This window comes from Vitis vinifera, chromosome 7 (assembly GCF_030704535.1).
Source record: "Vitis vinifera cultivar Pinot Noir 40024 chromosome 7, ASM3070453v1".
Classification (NCBI taxonomy): domain Eukaryota; kingdom Viridiplantae; phylum Streptophyta; class Magnoliopsida; order Vitales; family Vitaceae; genus Vitis; species Vitis vinifera.
In genome coordinates, this window is record NC_081811.1 from 1,991,314 (window position 1) to 2,013,496 (window position 22,183).

A 22,183-nucleotide genomic window follows, 5' to 3' on the forward strand; every position below is an offset into this window, starting at 1 on the left:
AATTTGGAGCAAGCATTCTAACTAGAAGGAGAATAGAAGGATCTCAATCATCAAATGTGGAGCATAAAGCATAAAGTTGGGTGACCTAATAAAAACTATCCTTGCCAAAACAATAATTGAATTTCCCACTATCATACTACCTTGACATTATCATTCTATAGTTTGACTATTTTTAAGTGACTTCCATTCTCATTCAAACATAAAATCACATTCTAATTTGACTATTAATTTTGTATTAATATTTTAATTTAAAAAAAAATATATATATATTCTTAAATTACTTAGATTAGTCAAGAATATATTTAGATTCATATCCTATTAAGAAAATATTTAAAATTACAGAATTTTGAATTATTCCATATCACCAGGATTATTTTATAAAAAAAATTTGTAAGTGGACAATGCCACAGTTGTCGACCACCAAAGAATTGAGTCTACTTCAAAAATTCTCAACAATCAGCTGATTCCATGACCAAATCTTATCCCACCAACGGTATTATCCTCCTATGGTCCACCCGCTTCCACCTTCGACACGTGTCCTCATAAAATCAGAGGAATGTCCTTGTTTACCACGTGTCCATGGAAAAGGTCATTACCATTATTTTCTAACAACCTAAATCCTGGTGATTGCCATGTGTGTGCCTTTCCATGTCATCGCAGTTGACATGTGGCATCATATCAGGCATTGCGATACGGACCCTTCCTTATTCTATGCCCATCTTGACGTTCCCTCCCCAGCATGATGACTCGGATTCCACTTTTTAAATTCTTACCCTTTTCCCTTTCCCGACAACCTTATGTGGACAAAGATTTTGTCACCATTAAGATTTTGAATTGAATAATATTATACGAATTTTAATTCATTAATTATATTATATGCTTTTTCTGTGGAATATTAGGGTATTCTCATATATCCTTTGTAATATCTTATTTTCTTTATTATGAATTAAAATCCTAATAATTTAAAAACACTTGAGAATGTTTAAAGTAAAATCGAGATATTATATTTATTGTTATATTAGATTGAGTTTATATCACTTTAGACCTAACTTGAATTAATAAATACTTAATTTGAACTAACTTGACTGGATTTATCTCAATCTGATTTTTAATCAAAGATATTCGATCCAAATCTTGTAGAACTGTGGAAACAAACCAAACTTATTTATATTTTTTATTTTAAGTTTTATTAAGTGATGTCAATAGAGCAAGTTTAGGATAGGTTGCCCTTAATCCTAACTCGGTCACACCCATTTATTCAAAATAATTCATAACTCCATCTTATTCAAAAAATTAGATGTAATGGGGCGGGACGAGTATATTTTATAAATAATTAAAATATTATAATTTTGTATAACTTATTTTATTGAAATTATTATTATTATTATATTAAAATTCAAATGGAATGATACATAATATAATTAAATTTAATAATTTTTTCATTACAATTATTCGACAACTATGCGAATATAATCATATCTAATAATATAAATAGACTTTTATATTTAGTGGTAGCATAAAGAATATTTTTCATAATGTTTTTGAAACTTATCGTAAGTAGCAAATAATGATTGAACCTTATCTATTGAGTATAGACGTCACCTACCAAAAGCGATGGCTAAATCAACCTTTTCCATTTTTATTTTAAAATTAAAATTTTGGAATATACAAATATTGAAAAGGAGCGTGAAGGAACGCGCCTGAAGGGCGGTGTGTGGATTGAATCTGAGAGGTGTCAGAAGTCAGAACATGTCATGTTTTCTGACAAAGTAGGCGTTGATTTGAGAAAGCTCTGCACACCAACAACTTTCTTCTTCTTTTCTTTTCCACTTCATTTCTCTCTCTCTTTCTTTTTTCTTTTGCCTTCGTCCTTCCTCCTCCGTATCGTCCATGCTCTGTTCCCTCGCCATGTGACCTCCCAATAATCAAATCATTGGAGATAATACGTGTACGCTTCATAAATTCCCACGTGGGGAGCCGTTAGTGGTGGGGACTGTTAAGAGTACCAAAATATATTTTAGTGGACTCGTGTCAAACGCTGTCTCATAATCTGCCACGCAACACTTGAGATATTTTCGAGCCACAAGGGAAATATCTTCCATTTTGAAGCCGTAGACACGTGGCGAAAGATCCTCAGGTTCATCCAAGCGCTGACGTTACTCCTCGATTCGATATCAAATATTCCAGTAATGGCTCATCGACACGCGTCTTCTACCCAATGGGGAGGGGACACGTGCATTACTTGCAGCCCAGGATCTAGACCTTTACTGGCCATTGGATGGATGACGCGTGTCCCGGGAGAGAGGTCTATTTATAAGCGCGTACACACCACCCTCTCGCGAAAACACAGCGCCGCCGGAATGAGCGCGAACCAGAGGCTGCGATTGAACTCACCGGGTCCTGCATCCGATTCGGGTGAGTCGGGGATACTGAACGAGCGGATACTGGTTCTGATCTTCGAGTCCATCAAGTGGGACATCCACGTCCTCTGCGCGGCGTCCGCGGTGAACCGGAAGCTCAGAGCTGTAGCGACACGGCTATTATGGAGGGAGCTGTGCGTGTATCGCGCACCGCGCATGGTAACGGCATTGGCGACCGGTGCGCCGAACGGCAGACTTGGCGGGGGATGGCACGCGCTCGCCAAGCTGATGTTCTTCTGCTGTGGCTGTGAGTCGACTCGGCACTTCCGAGTGAGTCGGCCGTCACCCGGCCACTTCGTGAAGGAGTCACGGTTCTCGAAAACGTCGGGTCGGAGCTTTTTGACGAAGAAATGTAGTGGCGATCTGCTGTATGTGAGTGATCCGTGTGAGCATCCAATGGGGGAGAGGGAGGATGATTTGGGGATATACAGAGGGGTATTTAGGGGATTTATGAGATCAAAGACGAGGGCGTGTTTGATCAGACGGCAGGTGAAGCTGGAGGAGCGAGTGTGCTGTCCTTACTGTGGGGCCCGCGTGTGGAGTATGACCGCCGCGAGACTCGTCCCCAAGAGCGCAGCTCGGCGGCTCGGCACCCACGACGGCGGGCTGGAGTACTTTGTGTGTCTGAACGGACACTTGCACGGCACGTGCTGGCTCGTGCCTCTTTCATCTGATGAAGACAATGGAGACGATGAGGATGCGGACGATGGATGTAGTGATGATGCAGACGATGGGTCCGGTCGAAGTGAATGTGATGATCGGACGGTGACGGATGGCAGTGTGAGCTCCATCAGCGAGGAGATTGCCGCAGATGGCCCACCAGATCAATCCCTTTGTACTTAAGACTAAAGAGATTTGTTGAAGCACTTGGCTGATGGCTCCACTCAGAGTGACCCCCTACACCCCACTCCAAATCTTGCCACGTTATCCACACCAATTTGACATGTCACTAAATAATATTTAGTCCTGAATTATGGTGACCAATAATTCGATATTCAAAGATTCAGTGGGTTGAGAGGCAATGGACCGCGACCGGCCCTCAAAATAAAGGTAGGTGACGTGGAGGTTGATGGATATTTAGATCCTCATTTTTTGACGATATTTCTTATTCTGGATTTGTTAGCCTTGTATTCTCCATCAATTTGTTGATGGCATTTGTATCTTGTCCTTTCTAATGTAATGTGTTGACCTCTGAGTAGATTTCTCATTTTTCTCAATGTGCCATGTCATCATCCTAGCTGTCATCAATTAAGAAAAATTCTAAAATACCCAATCGAGGCACAATTATATCGAATCGGATGTGTTCAAAAGTTTATACTTAGTTTCATTTTAATTGACATTACATCAAAACCAATTAATAATCAGGAAATATAAGAGAATGAGAATATATTTCTAAACCTTAGTGTGGTAGGTTTTATTGGCATATATTCCCTATTGGAAGAAAATCTTTCTCCAAATTGCAATGACAAACCATTTAATTTCTTATACATTATCATATTCTCGTGACAATATTATTAAAAAGTTTATTAAGATTATAATCAAAACTCACCATTATTAAGATTTTGATTTCTTTCTTTGTTAGGGTATCATTATCATACCATGATAATAAGGGTATTTTTTTATATTATACAAAAAATATACGCGTAACAAAAACTCACCATTATTAAGATTTTGATTTCTTTCTTTATTAGGGTATCATTATCATACCATGATAATAAGGGTATTTTTTTATATTATACAAAAAATATACGCGTAACAAAATAAGAGGATGCCACGTGTGTATCATCTTATTGCTTTATACTAATGTATCATTGTTGTGAAATCAAGGTTTAGTTAATTTTGATTTTGATGATAACAAAACAAGGTTTAGAACTAATGATCATATTTCAAGTGTGATTAGACAAGACGATTTCCAAAGTGACAATTATAAAAACAAATTAAGTCAAGGAGAAATCATGAAGAAGAAGACCACCTCAAAAAGAAGAGTTTTTCAAGACCAAAGCTTCATAAGATCTCTTTGTAAGGTTGTTGGTGCACTAGGACATTCATGTATTTCATTCTTTATTTATACACCAAAATCATCCAAGACTAATATTGTTTTAAATATCTTAAGAATTGGATGATTTCATGTTTTCAACTAAAACCTTGTATTAAATGATTTTCAAACTTGTGTTAAAATGTTTTAAGTTGAAAAAGGTTGGGTGTTGAGCCAAAAAATGGCTCAACCGGTTCAACCGGTCAACCGGTTGTGCTCGTCCGGTCAAGGACCGGTTGAGGGAGGCCAAAAAGTTTTTTTATCTCCCAGTGGCCTTCTCTTCCCGATCAAGGTTGAACCTCAACCGGTTGAAGTTCGGTCAAGGTCCGGTTGAGGCCCAACGGTCACTTGCCAAACATTAAATGCTAACGGCTAGTCAACCGGTCGACCCTTAGCTCGACCAATCGAACCCCCAACGGCTAGTTTAACTTTTTTCTTCTATAAAAAAGCTTCAATCTTCATTGTTTCATGAGCTTAATCTTCCCAAATCTTTCTTGATTATATTTGAGCCTTGAAAGAGTATTTTTGAGTGCACCATTGTTTCATAACTTGCATATCTTTAGTACACCATTCAATCCTAGTTTTTCTTGTATATTTGAGCCTAAAGTTCTATTACTAGGATTTTTGTGAGATCATTATTTGTATATATTTGTGAGGAATTTTTTCAAGTAAGGGGTATCATTTGAGAGGTTGTTCAAGAGAGGGATATCTCTTGAAGAAGTGTAAAAGGTGCTTGGAGCCAAAAGTCCAAGAGGGTGAATTGGAACCATAATCCAATTGTAAAGAGATTGGAAGTTTGGTTGAAGTTTCAAGATAGTGGAACCCTCACTCGGTTAGGAGGTTGAGGAGAGTGGACGTAGGCAAAAAAGTGTCGAACCACTATAAACTCTCGTGTTTGTACTCTCTCTTCCTTAACTCTTTTAAATTATATGCAATTGTCTTTATTTTGTTTATTATATACTTGCATATAATTGTCTCTTATTTTTGCATGGTTTAAATTTGTGACAAAGAGACCATCATCCTATTTACCCCCCCCCCCCCCCCCCCTCCCCCCTTTAGGGTGATTACCATAGTTTGGATTAGCCTCAGATTCCTAACAATTGTTTTGTATCTTAATTTCGTTATTTTACGACTTAGATGTTGTTTGTTTTTTGACTTGATAAAAAAAGTTAAAATATTTGACTTTTTTTTTTATTTAGTTAAAAGTAAATTGTTGATATCAATCAATATATCTAAAAATGAACTTATTGATATTCAATTAAAAGTAGACTATTGACATAAATCAACATAGTTACAGTGAACTTATTGATAATCAACAATCGACTTTTTACTGAATATCAATAAGTTCATTTTAGTTATGTTGATTGATGTTAACGGTCTACTCTTAATTGAATAATAAGTTCACTTTAGTTATGTTAATAGAAAATGTCAAATATTTTGACTTTTTATATTAAGTAAAAAATATAATAAGTTCACTTTAATTATGTTGATTGATATTAATAACTTACTTCTAACTAAATAAAAAAAATTAAATATATTAATGTTTTCTATTCTGCTAAAAAAACAGATGCCACCTTAATCGTATTTTTTATATATGTTGATTTTGTTTTTTTTACTCTAACCATGTATATTTGTATTTTTATTTAATAATCTAAATTCACTATCAAAAAATTTTCTTTTAGGTATAATCAAGGTTCCAAAGGTAAGTTGAAAGAATTTGTTAAAATGAGAATGTGATTATAACAATGGCATGGAGACAAATGGGAGGATATGAATGCCCCTACAAAATGGGAAACACAACTTTGATATTAGAGATAGCATTGTGGGAAATGTTTTGGGCGTAGAACACAATGTTGTGCTAATTGACATTATTTTAACAAAAATATTTATTTTTTCCCATAACTTTTTTTTTTTGTTATTTGATTAAACGGGTTATTAAAAACCCATATTAAAAAATTCAACCCTCTATTGAGTTTTGACATTTTTTTGACAAAAATATCGGTTTTTTAAATTACATGTAAATACTTAAAATAGTAAGAATTATTTATGTAAAAATTAAGTTATTTTTTAAATAAAAATAGGAGAAATGTTATATTCATAAATACGAGAATTTTGTCATCTTTTTTAATTGATTAATTATTTGTTTTCTATTTTTTGACTAGATTGTGCGATGATACGATATGATCACAAAATCCTATGATGCCAAATAAAAAGATCTTATAATTAATTTGATTTACTGTTTATTAGCAAGTATAAATTGTATATATCTATATTTTGAAGCCTCTATAAATTGATTAATTTGTTTAAAATTTGTAGTAAATTTCTAAATAAATAAAGGGCAAAATAGGGAATATAAGATTCAAATATTTGTCCTCTGGCAACGTTTGTGAACGTTATAAGGGGCGTGAGAGCCAACGACACCGATTCCGCACTTTTTGCCGCCCTTTCTCGTTCTCCCTCGTTTCTCTTTCGCATTCCCAAATTTTGATATGGTAAAATAAAACCCTAATTTGCTGATTTTCCTTCACGCCGAACAAGTTTTCGATTGTCGAAATTCGAGTATCTGAAAAATAAGGGGGTTTCCTCTGTTTTCTCGCTTCCGTTTGGTTGCTGAGAGAAGGGAAGAGAAGGAAGGAGAAGTTTGTTTCTCAAGGCATTGCCATCGGAGCCTAATACAACTGATCGGGACGTAGTTCAGGTGAGTGTTTCTTTGCATGGGACAAACAGGACGTGGAAAACGTGTCTCATAATTTTTCTTTTGTCTTTCTCCGTTTTCTTGGGAGCCAAACGGAGGGGAGTTGTGGGTCGAATTATTTTTGGTTTTATTGTTTTTTTAATGTTTTTATGTGGATTTTTGGATGCATTTTTCGTTTCTGTTGAGCACTGCGATTTGTTTATAATATAAACTGACGCTGTTGATTCTGATTATTTTCTCCGCCATTTGTTTTTACATGCACTAGCAAATAGAATGATAAAATCTGGGAATTGGGTTTTGAGTTAAATCCTCGTAGGTTTGGGTTGAGACTGATACAGATGTTGACTTGAAAATTTTGTGATTCTAAAGATTCTAATCTATCACTAAACTTCTGGTTCCACGAGTCAGAGATCACTATTTTATTTTAATTTGGCAGCACAACGACTCATTTGCTTCTCTGTCACCAAATATTGAAATTTGAACTTGATTGTATTAATATGATGGACCGAGCATGATGCTACATTTTGTTACTTCTGGATCGTGATATATTTTGCGGCCATTCAAGTTCAAGTAAAAGAATTGAGCTTTTTAGCCTAATGTTTGTTGCTCTCTTGGGACTTGCTTATCTGTTATTTCGATTGTATGCCATTCTGTATAAGCTAGAAATGTTTTTTGTTTTACTTTTTTGGGTTAAGCCTTGCACTGTAACGCTGAGCATATTCTTTAAGTTTTGAGTACTGTGTGCAGATTTAAGATCACACATATAAGTAACAGATTGGTATAGAATTGTAGGTCACAGATATGAGTTATTGACTGGTTAAAATGAAATACATAACTTGAAATTCAGAATGGAATGATAATTTGAGACTTGAGAACTGATGGAACATATTCAGAATATTAGGTTAACAACTTATGGAAGGGATATGAACACTGGTCACAGGTATGAAAAATCATGGATATATTAACATGATAAATCCTAAAAGGGTAGATTGTGGACTCAGCAACATATTGATATGATTAAATTACATGTGAAAAATACATAAGATTGATTTATTTATCTGAACTTCTGCTCTTGCAATTTCAATAACTTGGAAGAAGAAAGCTCAGTAGTAGATAATTATAATGCCTATCACTCATTTTGGTCCTCTACTAGACTATTACTATGGTTTTTTTTTTCAAAACTATGTTACTTTTCTTTATCATGGTAACTCAGGTTCTAACAGGGCCATGAATTGTGGTTTACATTTTTAGCTTGTGTAGGTCATGATTATGATCGTATAGTATCTAACATGCCTTTAGGAGTGCCATGTCTGATATATATAACTGTCTGCCTGCCTTCGGTTGAGAGTGGATGGCTTAGTTGACTATCACCCCCTTTCATGGAGGCTCAATGCCCCCCACATGCAGGAGTACCATGAAATCTTAGCCAAGTCAATGGAAGGTGACATATCACGTATTTACAGCTGATGAGAGTGAGGGGTGGTCATGTATATATATATATATATATACATGATATACATCGTGGGTCCAAATCCTACAAGTTCAAGTTTTTAGGAAAATTGGTTGTATAACTTGGTATCAAAGCCTTGTTTAGCAAGAGGTCATGTGTTCAAACCTCACCGCATGTTTATTTTACACTTTATTAATCCCAAAAGAGGTTGTTTGTAGTTTGTTTATTTGCGGGCCTATGTGTGCTTATGTATCTATGTTCAAGTATGGGGTTGTGCATGAGAGAGGGTATTAGAGTGCCTGATATACATTATTGTCCCAAATTCTACAAGCTTATACTTTTAGGAAATTGATTGTCTAACAATACATAAACACACGATAGAAAGTGTGATATAAATTGGGGGCTTAAATACTAATGGCTTAAACTTTTAGGAAAATTGGTTATTTAATATGGTATCAAAACCTCATTTAGAGGGAGAGAGGGATGTTACCGCATATTTATTTCTCTATTTTATTGAGTTCACGTACCGCCTATAGGCTTGTTTGTGTCTCTCATCCATACCCATACATGGATCCATAGAAAAATTTTACATTTTTTACTTCTAATATGAATCAAGAAAAATTGAAAGTTACAGATTGAAGGAACATATTCAGAGCATTAGATCCTATGCATTTAGCATGGACATATACATTAGACATGGGTGTGCAACATTATGAACATGTTAACATGGAAAATCCTATAGAATGTAGGATGCATACTCTGCAATATATTAATATATTTACTTTACAAGTGAAAAGTATATGATTGATTTATAATCTAGCTTTCTATACTAACAATTGCAACAACTTGGAAGAAGAAAAGTTGGTAATATATAATTATATTATACATATTACTCATTTTAGTCCTTTCTTGCTATGGTTTTTTCATATTACACTTCTTAATTTAGGTAAAATGGTCATATACTAACATGGCCACCAAGTGCGTTTTAGCTTGTGTAGCCCATGAATACAATTAAGAAGTATGTGATATGCGTTTAGCAGAGTCATGTTCAATTATGGAAATGCCTCCTCCTGAGGAGTGTTTGTTTTACATAGGTTGACATAAATCACATGATAAATGAGAATTGTATTGATTAATCATCATTCATAAGCTGCAAGCATCTGGTTATTGTTATTTATAGAATAGAAATCTTTATCGAAATTATATTTGAAGTACAATCAAAATTCTTAACTCAAAAACTCAAAGAGGACACACACACACACATACTAGCAGCCTAGTTATTTTGCATTGGGGCATGCCTTACTTGTTTCAATCCAAATTGTAGGAGATCAATAATTTTCCACAGAACAAATGGCTACCCTTCAAGATATCAGTGTTGCAGCAACAATTAATATTCTGTCAGCACTTGCATTTCTTGTGGCTTTTGCAATATTACGGCTTCAACCATTCAACGATAGGGTTTATTTTCCAAAATGGTATCTCAAGGGGATAAGAGGCAGCCCAAGACGATCTGGAGCATTTGTATCCAAATTTGTCAACTTGGATTGCAGAACATACTTAAGATTTTTGAATTGGATGCCTGTGGCATTAAAAATGCCAGAACCTGAGCTTATTGATCATGCAGGGCTTGATTCTGCTGTATTCATTCGGATTTACCTTCTAGGGTAAGTTTCTATGATGGTTTTTTTTTCTTTTTTTCTTTTATGGTATTCAATATGTATGCCTTTTTCTTCCTTTCTACTAGCTTTCTTAATAAAGTGAGATAACAGTTTGATTTTAGAATATGCTCAGCAACAAAATATGCTTTTACCTTTTTTGCTTCCTCCATCCCTCTCTCTCTCTCTCTTCTAAAGATTGATTGAAACATATTTAAAGATCATTTCCAAAAATTTTTTGGATAATTTAGAACTGGTAAATAGGGCACACAGATCAATACATGGTGTTCACTCTTACATCTTCCATGTAATTATTTATCTAAAATGGATTATCTAATTTGAAAACATTCATATGCAGGTTAAAAATATTTGTCCCCCTAGCTGTACTTGCTTTTGCGGTTTTGGTGCCTGTGAATTGGACAGGGAAGTCATTACAAAATATTAAAGATTTAACATTCAGTGATATTGACAAACTCTCAATATCTAATGTTCCGACTGGATCAAACAGGTAAAAACTTATTATAGAATTTTAATATTTTTCTTCACTCTATTGTAACCTTCATCATATTTTTAATATTCCAATCGATTATGTAGTTATTTTTTAGAGTTATGGGGATTCAAGGTGGGATAATGTTATATTTTAATAGGCTATTGAATTTGTGATTACAAATGAAGTTATAAGAATCGAAAATATGCTATAATGCCATATGTTAATAGGAAGGTTACAAGAATATATAGATTGAATGTCTTGAATTTATGGCAGATTTCAAACTTTATGGAACTTTTGACCACTCATATATTTCATTATTTTCTAATAATTTTGTATATTTTACTTATAGCTAATTTTCAATATTCCATAATAACATATAACATATTTTATTCTTCTTCCTTCTTCATTTTTTTTTTGGAGTCAAAAGAAGAGAAGTGTCTTGTGGAGCTTTGAGCTCTACCTTTTGTGCAAATTGGTATGAGCTATAAAACAAATTAGTTGGGTTGTTGTATCCTGGAGGGGATATGCCAAGAGAAGTCTGCTGCACCAATTCTTGAAGTTGGCAAGCCACAAAGGGTTTGAATTTTCTTAAAGAGACTGAGATTTCTGTGTCTCAACCTAATTGATCTTGTTTTTTGTCTCTCAATTATTAAATCTCTTTTCACCTTTAGAAATCCTACAGCAACACAACATTTTTCTAAAATAATATTTTCCTAATTGCTTTTCTTCTCTGCTTTTTGGCTGTGAAAGTTCGTTGTTGAGAAACATGATCCCATGAACATAATTTTTTTAAGCAACATGTCCATGTATACAAAGTCTTAAATGTACTTGTAGTTATTGCCCCACTAAAATAAGAAATCAAGTTTTAAATGCTATGTTTGTCGAATGAGCCATTTGAGAATTATTAAAATGTTTAATATGACTTAGTTGTTTCACTTCCAGCACCCTGGAGGAAACTCCTTGAATGTTGATTTCTGGGTTTTGAAATACAATTGAGAATCCTATCTGGGAATTTTTTTGTATCATGTCGGCAAAAAGGAAACTATACCTCTTACAGCCATCATTTATGTAGAGGATCAGTTTTTAATTTGTTGCTGAGAGTCGAATCAACCACACTGGTCATGCATTTCTCTAAGAACAAATACTTTTTTCCCTTTTTTCCTTCACAGGTTTTGGGCCCATATAGTAATGCAATATGTCTTCTCATTTTGGACATGTTATGTGCTATACAAAGAGTACAAGATTATAGCTACTATGAGGCTGCATTTTATAGCATCAGAAAATCGTCGTCCAGATCAATTCACGGTGTGTTTATCAACATTTATTCTGCATTAAAGTCTGCTTCCAGTGCAAGGTTTTAATTGCTTAATATGCCTAGTGCATGCTTCAGAGATATTAAGTTACACGATCAATCAGTGGCAATATGATATCTAACAAAGGTCAATTTGTTTGGAAAACATGACATCTTTGTAGCTGCAGAAAAACTGTCCTAATAGAAATCTAATACAATTTGAAAAGAAGCATGATTTTGTTATGGATAAACTCTTCTGCACGACAAAATCATATTTTGATGCATTCAAGCTGCCTGGTACATAATGTTTCAGATAACAAAAAATGTTAGAATACTAGTCTATGTTCAATCTTCTTTTGGTCATGGCTTGGTTATGTTAAAAATATGTAATAGAGTTAGAATTTTTAGACATGGTTAAAATTTCACTGTAACCCACATAGCTACATTTAAATTTTACAGACTTGAGTCTCCTGAGCTTGTTGGACCAATTCTAACTAGAAGGCAAGTTTCTAAGTAAGAAACCTAAGGTAAAGCACAAGTGGGGTGTACATATAGTTGGCTTTGCTGATTTAGGGCTCCACAGTCCTACCTATTTTCTCTCTTATCTACGAGTCAAAAAGTGCACTCTCATTCTCCTTTGTACAACAGGGCCCCTGCCATTCTTCTCTTTAAGGAACCATGCAAATCTCCAACTACCTTATAAAAGGGGTCTTGGCAATCTGCCCAATATCATATAAAGCTGCAGCTACCTCGTTCTTTTTGTTGCCTGCTTCAATCAGTCATATTTCTGCTCAAATGAAGACAAACCATCTTATACTACAATATTAAACCCTATTGCATGGAGACTTATGAAATGAGCCATGGTCATTGTCATAAAACTTTTAAATCTGGATAGTGCTAGTCATGCATTTAATTGCCTTGCTAACCTCTTGAATTTATCTCTGATCTTTCACTTCTGTGAGAACTGTTTGTCCATTAATGTAGAGAACAATAACATTTTACAAGTGTGTTTTCAGTTCAGTACATTGTTTACCATGTAAAGAAATAAAAACTTCCAACAACTTTATTTGTAATCCAGACATAAAGCTAATTTATACTTAAGCTTTTCAAGTCTATACTTCACTCTTTATATATCAAGTCATTGTCGAGGACTTTGAAGCCCACATATTTACTACCTCATGTACTTTTGGTCAACTAACTTTTGTCTTTGCTGCAAATACTCCTTTATCTTGCCTTTCAGGTTGTAAATTATATTCATATGCTAGGCTCTTCCCTCCAATATCATTATACCCAGTTAGATTAGCATTTGAATGATACATCAGCTCTTTCATTTTTATTGTTATTTTTATATCTGAAGTGGACTCTGGATTTTAAGCGGGATAAGGTTTCATTTTTAGATATTATATGCTTGCTATTAGCCTATCACTCTCTCTCTGGTGCCTGAATATGTAATATGTATGATTCATGTGCTTACTCATTATTTTAGGGTTTTTTTTTGCTCTTTATTAATTCTTATTGTTTTCACAGGTCATTGTCAGAAATGTTCCCCCAGATCCTGACGAATCAGTCAGTGAGCACATCGAGCATTTCTTTTGTGTAAATCATCCTGATTATTATCTTACACACCGTGTATGTATATTTATCAAGTAATTATATAATTATGATAGTTTGACTGGTGAAGGAAGTAGCATTTACATTGAGATACTGTGAATAGATTGGTGTTCCTTTTCATTTTCGTTAAAATTGTGCAGTCATGTTTGGAAGTTTAAATTTTATGCTTTTTGTTTAAATTTTGTGCTTTTTGTTTAAATTTTGTGGATAAGGCTAACAATCTTCCATGGTTATTAATTTTAACTTTTAGGTTGTTTACAATGCAAATAAACTTGCAAAACTGGTGGAAGAAAAAAAGAGTTTGCAAAATTGGCTTACCTACTACCAAAATAAATATGAGAGAAATCCTGAGAAGAAGCCAACTACAAAGGTATTTTTCTATACATGATAAAACTTTAGTTACAGTTTTCTTTAAGATGAAATTTTTTCCTTGGTTGACAGTCTACTTGTTCAACTAATATCATCCAGTATCCCTTACTGATTCACAACCTTTGAGTTTATGTTCATCTCATATCATCCAATGTATAGACAGGTTTTTGTGGCCTTTGGGGAACTAACGTGGATGCAGTTGATCACTATGCTGCTAAGATGGAGAAGTTGTGTGAAGCAGTAAGTCTTGATTTTTGTGCAACTCTTGTGACTTATTTAGTTTAATTTTTTTTCTTTATTTTTTATTTTTTAATCTTTCTAACATTTGTTCTTCGATATGCTATCTTTGTAGTTGGTTTCTGAAAAATTATTGTTGTTGTTTTTGATGTTGTGGCCATATTTTGCCACACTGGCAATGGAAGGGTGGTAGTTAAAAACGGGGATTTTCCTGTTGGTTGGTTGTTTTGGGTTCCTTCAGATTCTCCTTGCTTTTAAAAGATTGGTCTAGTTTACATTTATTTGTTTCCCTAGTTCTTTGTTGTGGTATCCTGTTTTTTAATCCTTATTGGCTTGTTTTCTTTCTCTTTAGGTATTCTACCTATTTTATTCAGTAGAAAGCTCTCTATCATGTTCTTCTATAAGAAATGGATTTTGGATGGGAATTGCATAGCAGTGGTGACAGGTTGATGCCTTACCACCTCATATCCAACCTGATGATGTCCCATCGCATGTGATTTTAAAACACCTATCATATGATATGATTGTGAACCAATCCTATAGCTGGATTTTCTGTTCTTTGGCTAGTGCTATCAGGAAATCCAATCTTTTACTTAATTCAAAAAATATCTATATCTCTTCTGATATTGATGTATAGTAGTGTTTTTCTTATCCAGGAAGCTGAAGAAAGGGAAAGGGTTATAACTGATCCTAAGGCTATAATGCCTGCAGCATTTGTTTCTTTCAAAACCCGGTGGGGAGCAGCTGTTTGTGCTCAAACTCAGCAATCACGTAATCCTACAATTTGGTTGACGGAGTGGGCACCTGAACCTCGTGATATTTATTGGGATAATCTTGCAATACCATATGTTGAACTCACTATCCGAAGGCTTCTCATGGCTGTTGCTGTGTTTTTTCTTACATTCTTCTTTATGATCCCTATAGCATTTGTACAATCGATAGCCAACATTGATGGGATTGAGAAAGTTCTGCCATTTCTTAAGTCACTAATGGAAATGTAAGTGAACTTCTTGCTTTTTATCAGCTAATGATTTCTTTCAAGTATTCTTCGTAATCCCATATTTCTTATATTATATTCAACCTTGATTTTGAAATGCTAAAATTTGATAATCTTTATAGTACTTCCTGCAATGTTATTTGTATTTCATTGATGTGGCATTATATTTTCTTATATATTAAAGATTTTGTTTCTTTGTAAGAGGAGCCAACCATGTGAATGATGAGATGTTCTAGTTCAAGGTGAGAGTGGAGCAGGTTGAAAGAAGAGGGGATTGGAGCTAATGACCATCAGAGAGTAATTTCTTAGGGAGCAAATTTTTTAGCTCTCTTAAACAATGACCGTTAAAGCCTATTTATAGGAGTTTTTGGATAAGAATTAACTAGATGACATGACACAGACTAATGAGATAGTGCCACTTGTACATAGACCAATAAAGTGATGTCATATGCTTGTGGGCCAATAACTGACGCCATGCATGCACCTGATTGATTCATTGGAGAAAATGTTCTCAATTTGGTCAAAAAGGGCTTAGCAATATTTAGGTCAATCTTACCTCATGAACTTTCAATTCTAATCACCAAAATAAAACCCTCAAACCATCTCATATACTGGATGATGGGGCAAACCAACCGTACAACCAAGGTCCTTGAGCATTGCTCTTTGATTCCCGTAGGCTTCAAGCATTTGGATGTTATGCTATCAAGCACCTTCTAGTGAAGTATAAGTGATACTCAATGCGATGTTACTAAGCTCAAGAAGTCCCATTGATGAATGAGTTAGAGGCAATTGTTTGGTGATTCCCTCTTGACAAGGTGAAAAGTGGTTAGTAACGCCAGCATGTAAAAGTGAGGAAGTGATCTCCCATCACCTAACTTAGCATGTTGGAAACAACTCCTCTATCCATTAACAATATTTGAGTAAATGCTTTCATTTTCAAATGTGTAGGAGACGTCACTCAACTACCACTACAAGAGGGCTTCTACCTAGCAGTAGGTATCTAGATCAGGTTGCTATCACATGCTAACACAATAAATAAATAGATGCTAAGGCTTCAAAAAAACCTGAAAAAAGTGAAGTAATAGAGAACACCCTTTAGTAGCTCTGCTCATAAGTCATAATGTTTAGTACCTCTGCTCATAGGTAATAATCAATGCCCTAACCTTAAGGGATGTATTTTCATCATTAGCCTCATACACCATAACTGAAACATGACTTATTCTTATACGTCCAAATAGGGAGGCAAAATTCAGGCATCAATAATGGGATAGTCTTAATACTAGTTTGACATTGAAAGAGTTTATTGTTGGTGGAGATGCTAATTAAATGAAAATCAAACTCTTCACATAAAAAAAAGAAGGAAAATCTATACAATAAAATTATCAGTGCCTTGTTTTCTTTTATATCACTGGTCATAACATCTACTTTCGTAGCCTCAATCTATACCATTTCAGGTGTCCTCTTGTCTTTATTGAACCTTCCCCTTGAACCCAATCGCTTCTTGCCTCAACATTCACTTATCTTCATTTGGCTTTATGCCACCGAAAACCTGTCACTTTGGAAACATCTTAACTACAGTATTTGCTTGCCATTCTTTCCTTGGAAGGTGAGAAAGTTTTTGTCCAATATTTTTTGTGCAATTCAACTTGATCAACCTCTCCAAAGTTGTATTACCACTAAAACAATTTGAAGAAAGCTCTTCCCATCTGAAATTCTCATTAGATATGATTTTGTGGGTGTGCACTCAACTTTAACAATAGATCTATGTACAACACTCCTTTGAAGAAACAATGTAGTCACAACCCTTGGCTAATTATTGAACTTATTCAACTAATTAATGGATTTTTTCCATTCACAAGACCATTAACCAAAACTTAGATGTATCTATGAGGTGCTTTGATGGAAGTTTTTTTCATTTACTTACATATTATGGAAGAATATTAATGCATTAACTAGTATAATTGATGAATTTGGCATTAACATTGCACTCGGAAGTAAAATGGATTTTAAGGATTTTTTGATAGTGGAAGACTTTATTTTAGAGAGATGAGGACTTCAAAGCTCTTTTAATGACGTTTTTTATGATCATTAAGGGGATGAATCATCAACACCAATGTTTTAAAAAGCTGTTAAAGCTTACACCTTGAGGTTCACCTCAAGGTTAGGCTCTACGAATTAGCCTTGTGGCTATACCTTCAATTAGGATAATTGAGGATTAAGCCTCGCCCTAACAAGGCTTACAACTTTGAGGGTATATCCTCAAGGATGTTGAGGCTTAAGCTTCAAATATCCAAAGGGTTTTAATGGGTTTGTTGCCTTTGTGGGCTTTAGGTATATATTTTATAAGCTTAAATCTCAATATTTAATGAGTTTTTACGAGTTCTATGCTTTTATGGGCTTTTTGATATAGATTTTATAAGTTTTGTCTTAGGGTCATGGATTTTATTAAACCTTTTACAAAATAAAGGCCTAGCTTCCAATTAAGACTACCTTTAGCTTTTTAAATCATTGATCAACACATTGGTGGGATAAGGTTTTGTTTAGTTGATTTCTTCCATTATTAGGCAAAGCTAAATATGATGGTTATTTCTCAATAAGCAAGTAAAGGTGCTATATAAAATTTTGTATTGGAAAGTGGACTGAGTTTTTTCCTTTTTGTGGCCATTATGATATTAAGTTGTCTTAACATCAGATCCTTTTCTCTCTTTGTCCATCACTAATTCACTATGTTATTACATAATGCACAAGTTCTATTTAGGGGGTATTTGGTAAATCAACTTAATGATTTAATATAATTTAATAACTTAATTTAAGTCATTAAGTATATTAAACTTGTTTGGTAAAATAACTTAATGACACAACTTAAAGTTAATAATGACTTTAAGTAATAAGTCAAAATAATTAACTTTTTTGAATCCTAAATCTTTTTTATCCTATTTGCCCATATCTAATGAAAGTGTCTTTTGCATCCACAACTTATGTTTTGCAGTAAATATTTGTAATTATTTTATCTGTCTACAATACTTTAAAAAAATTAATGAAGGTAAACTCTTAGTTTTTTAATTTATTAGTCTCACAACTTATTTATTCTTCCTCCAATCATGAAGCACCAAGCTTAATTAGTGGTCATCCACAACCATCTTCAACTCCAATGTTTTTATGTTATTCTCCTATTGTATGATTAGCTGAAACTTAGAGCAGCCTTATTACCAGGCAAAAGCTTCAATATCTGAATTCTTTTTATCAAAACGAAAATGAAGGGGGAAGATATCTCAAATTTCTTGATTTACTCTTCTTTAGTATCTCTTATTTATTCAAAGGCTGGTTCTAACTCTTGCTAGAATTGAATGAGAAAATGCAAGTAGCTTTAAATGCAAAAAGAGAGAGTGGTATCAAGGAATATGGTAGAACGTGGAAGGTCATTTGACAGGAAGAGGATTCATGTTGCATAAGGATGAAAAAGAATGAAAAAAACATAGCTTCCAAATTACTGAGGGCTGCATTCAATTTCCAGTTTGAAAACATGAAAACATTGCTGTAAGATTGCCATGCCACAGCTGCGAGTTGAGAGAACAATCAAAGAAATAGTTGTTAAGACATTTTCCAATTCTCTCTCTCTCTCTCTATATATATATATATGCATGTCTACTCATGTACTTCCCTAAATATCTGAATATGCATATATGCATTGTGTACTAGAGACAGGAGGTAATGCATATGGATAAGTGATTTTATGTCCAAGCTTGGGCACACTCTATTTATAATCATAGATTGGAAATATAACCATAAATAGAAGGTATTTTTTGGCTTTTTCAGTCCCTTTTCAGAAATTAGAAATGCTTTTCGGTGCATTAGATTATAATTGAACTTTTAAATGTTGAGCATTTCTGTTGCAGGAACGTTATAAAATCTTTCATTCAAGGTTTTCTTCCAGGAATTGCATTAAAGATTTTCCTGATACTTCTTCCAACAATTCTCACAATCATGTCCAAAATAGAAGGCCTTATATCATTGTCATCTTTAGAGCAGAGGACGGCAGGGAAGTATTACCTGTTCATACTTGTCAACGTGTTCCTTGGAAGCATTATTACAGGAACAGCATTTCAGCAGCTACATAAATTTATAAATCAGTCTCCAACAGAGTATGTTACTTTTTTAGCCTCTGTTAAAAAAAGGCTCAAATTAAATGATACTTTACTCTTTCAAGCATAGTTGAAATCAACCTCACATTAAAAGATTATTATCTCTACTGATATTCCAACTTCCCAAGGGAAAGGTCTAATTCTGTGTCTAAATTCACTGCCACAATTGACTGTCATGTATAATTTTGTAATGCTCTTTTTGGGGTAGCTGAATTGAAGCACATGACAAAGATTTTCCTTTCATGCTTTGCTAAAAAATTTTTTTGTTTCCTTTTATCTTCTTTCTGAATTTCAGAGAATGCCTTTATCTAATATAACATTCTTTGAGCATCTAGTGATCTTTAATAGAAGCAACATCTGGACATATGGTTTACAAGCTGGAGTGCATATTCCTTTCCGGGGATCTTTGTTGTGTTTTTTACTTTGTATCACATAGAACCTACTGCTTCATGTCTGTTAGCTAGAAGTCTTGGTTTTCCCCTGCTGTCAAAGAAACTATCTAATATGAGGTGTTGTGTGTCTCGTGCAGAATTCCAAAAACTGTTGGCGTATCCATCCCAATGAAAGCAACTTTCTTTATTACTTATATAATGGTTGATGGTTGGGCTGGAGTTGCTGCAGAAATCCTCCGATTGGTTCCATTAATAATGTTCCACCTAAAGAACGCGTTCCTTGTTAAGACAGAACAAGATAGGGAGCAGGCTATGGATCCTGGTTGCTTGAACTTCTCAATATCTGAACCTCGGATACAACTTTATTTCTTGCTGGGACTTGTGTATGCTGCAGTGACACCTATTCTTCTTCCTTTTATCATCATCTTCTTCTCCTTTGCCTATATGGTTTTTCGTCATCAGGTACCTTATCTAGTGGATTAGGCCATTACAATTTCAGTAACTAAATTGGGGTATATACTGTGTTTGTCTGTGTGTGCATATACATGGGGTTGAGGAAAAATAGAGAAACATGAAGGAAAGTAAAAGGAAAAACCAAATGCAAATCAGTTCCAATGGAAAATTCATGATAGTAATCATCTCCAGCATCCAAAACGACCACACCAGGACATCAATGCATTTATTACATTATCACCATTTAGGTCAATTTTTTGAAAGCTGAGCAGGATTGTTCAGTTTTATGAATCTTCATACAGTACATTGCCCATGTGTTTATAATGAAACAAATATTTCTAACTTGACGTCTTGTTTAATTATGCCTTTATGGTGATTACTGCTTCTGGGGTGCTAAAGATTATCAATGTGTATGACCAAAAATATGAGAGCGGGGCAGCCTTCTGGCCATCTGTGCATCAGCGTGTAATTATCGGTTTGATGATATCTCAATTGCTTCTGATGGGATTATTGAACACCAAAGATTTTTCAAAGTCAACACCCTTCCTCATTGTCCTTCCTGTGTTGACCTTCTGGTTCCATAGATTCTGCAATGGGCGGTTCGAATCAGCATTTGTGAGATTCCCATTGCAGGTCAGCCATGAATACTTTTTATCCAAATAACTGTTTCTTTGTTGAAGCTAGTTTCATTATCAGGATAAGTTGCATGACAAGTGACATTTGCATTTTTCCATTTGATAACAGGAGGCAATGGTGAAGGATACATTGGAGAGGGCCACAGAACCAAATCTGAACTTGAAGAACTATCTCCAGGATGCCTACATTCACCCAGTTTTCAAAGGTGGTGAGTTTGAGAGACCAGAAGTCATTGATGAGGAAGAGAACAATCCTCTTGTTGCTACCAAGAGGAGTTCTTATATAAGTAGCAAACATGGTTCTGAGTTGAGTTCTGAAATTGAAGGTTAAACTGCCTGGTCTGATTGCCATTCCATTCCAGGCTTGTTGATTCTTTGTTTTCTTTATTTTCCTTTGTAAATGCCTTGAGACTTTTTCAAATTAAAATCATTTATGGGAAGGAAAAAATGCTGCAGATTCATTGCTCTTGAATGCCCCTTAAAACATAAGAATTTCATGGATGAGAAACTGTGATTAACTAGAAGTCTCAGGTGTGAGTCTCTCTCTCTTGTTTATTTATGCCAAAGGTTTCTATAAAAAGAAAAAAAAATTAGGGGTATAGATCAAACTTTCAATCTAACTTTCACACTTCAAAATGTGATTTATCCAATTTTGGAGAACAAGAGATGAATAGATATGGGGTTTTTTTTGGTTAATTGTTCTAAAAATAGAAAAATATGTTTAATAGGAGAAAATAAGGTTTTTTAAGAATACATTTTAGTTGTTTTCATTTGTTCTATATTTTTTTATAAAAATAGTTGACAAATATGAAGAACAATTAAAAATAAAGTGCTACATATGAAATTTATTTTTAAAAATGTTTGGAAACATAAAAAAATAAGTTGAAAACATTTTAAGTTTACAAACAGACTTTATTTAAAAAAATAAAATATTAAACAATTGTTTTTGAAAACAATTCTCAAAAATTATTTTTTCAAAACTATTTTTGAAAATGTTTGTGTGAACAAAACTAATTTTGATTAAAGAAAACACCCAAGAAGGGATGAATTGAATTTTTCAAAACTTTTTCCAAAAATCTTTTAACAAACAATAATATAGCAAATAAAATAAATAAATAAATAAGGGAACAGAGAAGGCAAACATAGATTTTATAGTGGTTTGGCTAATCTTGCCTATGTCTACCCCATCAAGCTCCTCTCGTGTAAGGGCTTTACACTTGGATGAGTAACAACGGTGCATTAAATGATTTGTAAATGAGGATTTAATGTACAAATAGAGAAAATGAGAGTTTTTAATGAAACACAAGTAGG

The 22,183-nt window shown here is 34.1% G+C and overlaps 2 protein-coding genes across 2 annotated transcripts; both read left to right on the plus strand.

Moving 5' to 3' along the window:
• Positions 1-1,624: 1,624 nt before the first annotated feature.
• Positions 1,625-3,637, plus strand: LOC100247629 (EID1-like F-box protein 3). The gene has a single exon (XM_002276292.4). It carries the CDS (start codon positions 2,190-2,192, stop codon positions 3,261-3,263), a length of 1,074 nt encoding a protein of 357 aa, XP_002276328.2. The 5' UTR covers positions 1,625-2,189; the 3' UTR covers positions 3,264-3,637.
• A 3,149-nt stretch (positions 3,638-6,786) lies between these two features.
• LOC100266531 (CSC1-like protein At4g02900) lies at positions 6,787-21,327 on the plus strand. Its single transcript, XM_002271798.4, has 12 exons — positions 6,787-7,153; positions 9,925-10,264; positions 10,614-10,763; positions 11,915-12,050; positions 13,564-13,665; positions 13,898-14,017; positions 14,176-14,256; positions 14,910-15,250; positions 19,147-19,392; positions 19,922-20,246; positions 20,637-20,870; positions 20,982-21,327. The coding sequence occupies exons 2-12, from the start codon at positions 9,951-9,953 to the stop codon at positions 21,201-21,203; spliced, it is 2,271 nt and encodes a 756-aa protein (XP_002271834.1). The 5' UTR covers positions 6,787-7,153; positions 9,925-9,950; the 3' UTR covers positions 21,204-21,327.
• The last annotated feature ends 856 nt before the right edge of the window (positions 21,328-22,183 follow it).

Bases quoted from the DNA above. Each gene is read 5' to 3' on its own strand.
- LOC100247629 (XM_002276292.4), top strand. From the start codon at position 2,190: ATGGCTCATCGACACGCGTCTTCTACCCAATGGGGAGGGGACACGTGC.
- LOC100266531 (XM_002271798.4), top strand. From the start codon at position 9,951: ATGGCTACCCTTCAAGATATCAGTGTTGCAGCAACAATTAATATTCTG. The intron at 12,051-13,563 runs GTGTGTTTATCA...TTGTTTTCACAG, and splicing joins GTCGTCCAGATCAATTCACG to GTCATTGTCAGAAATGTTCC. The intron at 15,251-19,146 runs GTAAGTGAACTT...TTTCTGTTGCAG, and splicing joins CTTAAGTCACTAATGGAAAT to GAACGTTATAAAATCTTTCA.